Below are 6,201 nucleotides of genomic sequence, written 5' to 3' on the forward strand. Positions count from 1 at the left end.
TTGTCTGTTTATTTATGTTATAATAGATTAATAAATCTTAAAGAGACATTTGTAGACATAAAAATTAATAATTAAATATTTAAATGGGTCGAGTCAATTTTAATTTATTAGCACATTTAGATTTACTAACAAAATCTAAAGGTCCAACCTACATTAAAAGCCAACCCCACACTAAAATGCATATTCTACTTTTAAAATTCAGTAAATAAAATAAAACAAGATAAAATAAAATGAATCAAATCAAATCAAAAGTGGGCGGTTATGACTCTCTCTATAAATAGAACCAAAGATCCATGTAAAAAGACGAGTGAAAAGTGCAGAAAAATTCTAAAGTCCGAAGAAAATAAGAAAATCTCTCAAACCTTAGTTCGAGAAACATCTGAAAAATCAAAATCTTCTTCAAATTTAAGCAAGTCTAAGACAAGTCCAGAAATTCAAATTATTCTTCAAATTAAAGCAAATTAAATTCGTTTCCCGAAGTTCAAATTGAAGTATTAAAATCCAAGACTAGATAAGTGACTAACAAGCCAAGTTTTGAACAAATAAAGTTTCCAAAAAACTTTGAAGTTCATGAATCAAGCCATATGGCCCTTCGTATTCAAACTTCCAGATCTTTAATTAGAAGATCTTACAAACCTGCACTCAGAACATCAACATCTACGTGTATTTGTGAAAATATAATTTGTAGCAATAACCGTATTTTAACACACAAAATTTGGCATACAATACCACTCCTAATTCATTAATTATTTATGTGGTTTTGCTTTTTGTTAGAGAGACATTGTGTCGTCTTTTCCAACCTATCATACATATCATCAGTGTTGTACCACTTACATCAAGTGGATCATACACATGAACAACTTCATTGCACAACTTCTATTCAAGGATTGCTGAGTACATGGAGTGACAAAAACACACAATAATATTGCATGAAGTGGGATGTCCACAGTTTCTAGAGTCCAAATTAAAGGAAAAATTTCACACATTCCAGCCATGTATACGTAAAGTACATTCATAAATGGTATTATTTTTCATAACTGCATTTTCAAGAATGAAGACTGTCTAAAAGTTAACTAAATCCACTGTCTTGAGGCTTGGTTCATGCAGCCAATTTACAGCTAAAAGCAGTCATACGTTAAAGTCATCAGAGATTCATATTAAGTCCATTTTCCAACACTTTAATGGGAAATAATCTTTCGCTGCACGTGCTTTGTGAAAATGGAAGCTGAGATGGAGATATAGAAGCTTCGTCTTCAGCAAAATTGATGCTTATCCATGCCTGCTGAATTGATGCTTATTCATGACAAATAGCTAAGACAGCACTATTTCAACTTCATTGAGATGGGAACTCAACCAAAAGCTTCAATCTGCAAAGAAAGCAACTCAATATCATTACAGCAAACAATTTAGTATGGAAAACTTTTCAGGGACAAACAAAACCCGTATTTTTGAAGTACATCAAACAAAACTCATCATCTACTAATCAATTTACAACATCTAAACAAGTGAATAGACAGTTATCACACTTGAATGCACACCGGTTTCAAGAAAGAGAGAGAACTACAAGCAAATATGGAGCAATTTTGTATAGATGTTTTGCTCTCCAATCAACTGTTAAAACATCGTCATTGTCGTCATCACTTGATGATTCTTCAGGTCCAGACTCCTGTGTGACTTCAGTACCTTTAGTAGAAACAGATCTAGCAGCCCTAGTCTCCAACTTCTTCTTCCTTAGCATTTCTACTCTCTCCCTGTAAGTCCTGAAGACATCACCAACAAAGGTGGTAATATTATTTGAGATCCCGAGTAAGTTTAGGTAAAATGATATCCTAACAAAGTATCCTTTCCCCACAATTTTTAACTTACCTTTGCTCCACAGACTCTGCTTCTTCAATAGTCACAGTTGCATCAAACTGCAAATGCAGCAGCAATAATGTCAGTGATACAAATCCTTACCGTACAACCCTGGATTAATTTAATGGAAGTTGGAAAAGAATGTCTGGCCTCTTCTTCTTCCAAGCGGTTGTCTATCTCTCGTAAATCCTCTTGGACTAACTTTTCAAACTCCTTATATTCATCCCTGTGCGCACACATCACAATTCAGCTTTATTAATTGAAACAAATAAAAGAGTGCAAATAGTTAATGCGGTAGAATGTAATCATGAATCAGGATGAAAATTATTGTATTTCACGGTAAAATTAGAGATAGTGAATTATAGATGAGTGTAGAACATTCAGTTAGAATTTAGGCAAAGCAAGACAGACATTCATCTGCATTATGAATATTAACCACAGCCTCTGGGAAAAAGCTAAAAGCATAATGCTAATCTTATCATTAAGTCCAACAACATGATCTTTGTTTGATAAGACAAATATGTTCAGCGGACCACTTCTCTTTATTTGTAATCAAATTTCTCTACAAAAGATTCGATCAATTACTACCTCCTAATCCCTGAAAATCCAGACTTTATCCTCCAAAAAATGATAGTCATGTGTGCATATTTTAAATGTTAGAATGTGTCGTCACAGGAAAATTAATTTTCATTCTAACTTAGCCAACATCATTCATATCTTTGAACATTTTATGATGAAATTCTCAAGTTAAACGGATAAAAAACAAAGTAGTTCTGATGAGCACAATAATTTCAAGTTCCATACCTTTTTACGCTAAAAGATAATAATGCCTCAGGACCAAACATCTTCCATAATTTCACATCTCACAATCTATGACTTCCACAATACACATTGAACAACTATCCGCACTACATTTGATATGAAATTAACTGTTGAGCAATTAAATTGTCCAACCAGCACAAGTGGCACATTGTTACATTTTGGTCCTATCTATCACCTCAATCAACCCAATTCAAGTACTCGACATTCCTATTATCCAAAATAAGAAGTTTTCAAATGTCAGAAAGAAATCCCACTTTTTCTGGGCTCATGAATTTGGAAAACATCACCCTCTGGGAACAATAACTTCATAACTTATGGTGCCAAATAGAGGAGTACCTTGTGGCATCATCTGAAGGATATTGAGCTCGAAAGAGTTAAAGTAATCACAATCGTGTGAAGGGGGTGAAAGTCATGTAACTGCACTGGCAAAGAAAAGAATAGCCCCGTTTAGTTTAGATAAAAATCAATTTTTTAGTAGATTTTGATAAAAATAGATGAAACGTGTGGTTGAAAAATTGATAAATGTTGTGAGTCCCGTTAAATGAGTGGCTAAAAATGAGCTTTAGAAAATAGGGGCCAAACAGGGGTTATGTATAGAGAAGAAATTAAGACGCTAGTAAGAAATGGTAGGACATCTACAATGACAAAACATTGGATTAGAAGAAAAGTCTCAATATTCCTTCTATAGCTCATAAGGGTAAAACTAAATATTACAATTTTATTGTACCAAGATGTTAAAAATTGTTAAAATTTAGTAACAAATGTAGACTCATAATCAACTACTCAAACAACAATCCAACAACAGTTCATGGAAAATCTCGTATGGATACACAGATTCTTAAACAATTCCCAAATTCACAAAAGCTAGTGGATGTGTAAGTGAGAGAGTATAACTTTTGGGTGTGGGTGTGGGTGTGGGGATGTGTGTGTGTGTGTGTGTGTGTGGATGTGAGAAAATTAAAGTCACATCTGAATCACATGATTCACATTCCTTTCAATGAGGTTATCATATTCTCACCCACAAATTAATATGAGAATATCAAAATGCATAGCTATAAGGAACTTACTTGACATCCGGTTTTACAGGCGTAATGCCTCATGCACGTAAATCAGCATTTTGGTCATCGAAAAATTCTTCAGGAAGAGCTCTTTTGACTTGCTTAGCTTCTAATTTAACAGCTACTTTTGACCCCTGTTTGGTTTCCTTGGAAGCCTAAAATTCAGAATCTCTCGTCTCCACTAATAGATGATCTGTCTCACTCCCTAAGACATGTGGCTCAACCACTTGAGTATTTCCAGAAATAAGATCAGTCTTGGTGTGTTTATCAGGATGTCCCAACTTTCCAAAATTCCTTTCTGAAAAAGAACAAGAAACTTAGATTTACTAGTGCTGTTAAGAAGGATGATACACGTTAAGAAAATACTTACTATATGGATTATCAAGGTACTTCAGAAAGTAGTCATAGCAGTTGAAATACATAAAAAAAACATGAATACTTGTCAGAACACAATTGACTCATAGGAAACTTAAGAAGCCAACTTCATTTCCAGTATGCTGGCACTCAATGATAATTAGTGTCAAACTTATAGAGCTTTCAGTGTTTTAAAATCAAAACTTGACTTTTGATATGACTTCATTTCTAGGCCTAAAACTTGTTCCCCCGGACCACTACATTTTTAAATTAGATCATTGGGGTAAAATGACATTGCACACAACTGTAATAAATAACATACACGAAAACTAACTTCCAGATACTTCTATCATATTAAAAAAATTGACAATCATATAGTATCATAATTACTAGACTAGAGCATAAATTAAGACAAACTGCCATGGTAGCTTTCATATATTTCCCCCTCTTCTAACATACTCTTTTGAGAATGCACTACTTTTACTATCCGGAGCACTTTTTAGATCTACAGACATGTCCCAACACTTGTCATTCCTTTCACTTGGATTCAATTGGTGCCATTTTTAGTTCATATTTGATAGTTTGTCCTTCAAGTTTATCATTTAGTATCATAAAACATAACAGGTTGAATAAATGGTCTACAGAACTAGCCTTTAGCTTCATAGGATCTTATACATGCGATTCTGTAACACTTCTCCATTTCAACTAACAGAGTCTAATACTAAGCATTACATCAGCTTCATTTCCTCATTTTAGGGCTCCTAGATCAACCATCTTATATGGATATTTAACGAGGTACCAAACTAGTGAATTCCGTAGCTTTTGTCAGCCAAATTAATGAGGTATCAAACTGAAATCGGTAACTTCTTATGTGCTACCCTCATTTGTTCAATGAGAGATTTCATGAGGACCAATAGTAATGGGCCCAAGCATGCAAAGACTATTTGGAAATAAAGAGAGATGATACACTCCAAAAAATCTCGAAGGTTAAACAATTAAATCATCATTGACAAGTCATCTGTAGATAAACTAATTATCCTACACTGACTGTATGAATTCTATAAAACCATACGGACATTGTGCCCCACCCAAAGAGTTAATCTCCTTCATAGACATGAAGGGAATAGGAAGAAAGTAATATTCATAAACAAAATCTTACCACTTTTCTGCTTCTTTGTTGCGTGATTATCAAAAAAATAAGAAAGAAGAGAAGATGATGATCGAGGTGTATGCAATACAGTTGAAGGTTCAGATTTCTTATGCAACTCCTGATAATGTTCAGATTTCGACTTAGGCAACTCTTTAGGAGGTATGGGCTTAGAATTATTAGCTTGATTTAGTGCAGCAGCATTAGCTTTGAGGTTGTTGATGGCCTGAAAAAGGTCAAAGCATTGCAACAAGAAAGCTTCAATTAATCAGAAAATATATGGTTACAAACATATAAACGAAACATCTACAAGAAGATGATATCAATTCTGCTTCAAGATCTGAAAAACGTAAAATTAAGATTTTCTTCTTCTTCTTCCTTTTTTTTTTTTTTTTTTTTTGGAGAGGGAGTTCGGGGGGTACTCACAGTCAAGTAAGATTTAAGTGCAACCAAAAGAATATCTTCCAAAAATTGCTATTGATGGTATGAAACGTTACCTTCCTTCAAGTTCTTAATTTCTTTGTTATTTTGAAGCCCCAGTTCTTAATTTCTAGCTCCGAGTTATAACTTAAGAACTTCTAATAGGGAGAGAAGAGGAGCCATGGTTTGGGTAAAGAGAAACTTCAAGTTCTAGATTCCTAGTCCTGTTTGTAGATTGGGGTTTTTTTTTAGGGTGGTAGAAAAAGAAGCCATGATTATAGGATAATATAAGTTAGAGTTGATCACTAAGGCTCATCTGATTTCTAGGTAAGAGAAGAAGAGAAAATGGAAAATTGTTAAACTTCTACATTTGGATTTGTAGAGAGAAAGGAAGTGAATGCTTCAAAAGTTGTACACCATTTTTTTGTGCGTACAAGGTACATTGGCTCCCCATTTCTCTACAGTCACCTCATAACTGAATTACAGCCTTTCCTTTTCCACTAGGCTAACAGATCCTTAAAGAATATAATTAGCACATCAGAAGAA

At 34.0% G+C, this 6,201-nt stretch overlaps 1 protein-coding gene across 2 annotated transcripts; it reads right to left on the reverse strand.

Moving 5' to 3' along the window:
- Positions 1–847: 847 nt before the first annotated feature.
- On the reverse strand, positions 848–6,156 carry LOC111384827. 2 transcript variants are annotated; one of them, XM_023009160.1, is made up of 9 exons: positions 5,733–6,156; positions 5,248–5,461; positions 3,744–4,032; positions 3,013–3,098; positions 2,659–2,883; positions 2,005–2,080; positions 1,867–1,913; positions 1,684–1,760; positions 848–1,367 (listed from the first exon to the last, which is right to left on the reverse strand). In XM_023009160.1, the coding sequence occupies exons 5-9, from the start codon at positions 2,697–2,699 to the stop codon at positions 1,363–1,365; spliced, it is 246 nt and encodes an 81-aa protein (XP_022864928.1). In that variant the 5' UTR covers positions 2,700–2,883; positions 3,013–3,098; positions 3,744–4,032; positions 5,248–5,461; positions 5,733–6,156; the 3' UTR covers positions 848–1,362. The 2 variants fall into 2 exon arrangements, with proteins under 2 accessions (XP_022864928.1, XP_022864927.1); XM_023009159.1 differs by having other exon boundaries at positions 1,565–1,760; positions 5,733–6,149.
- Between the last annotated feature and the right edge of the window lie 45 nt (positions 6,157–6,201).

This window comes from Olea europaea, unplaced genomic scaffold (assembly GCF_002742605.1).
Source record: "Olea europaea var. sylvestris unplaced genomic scaffold, O_europaea_v1 scaffold3019, whole genome shotgun sequence".
Classification (NCBI taxonomy): domain Eukaryota; kingdom Viridiplantae; phylum Streptophyta; class Magnoliopsida; order Lamiales; family Oleaceae; genus Olea; species Olea europaea.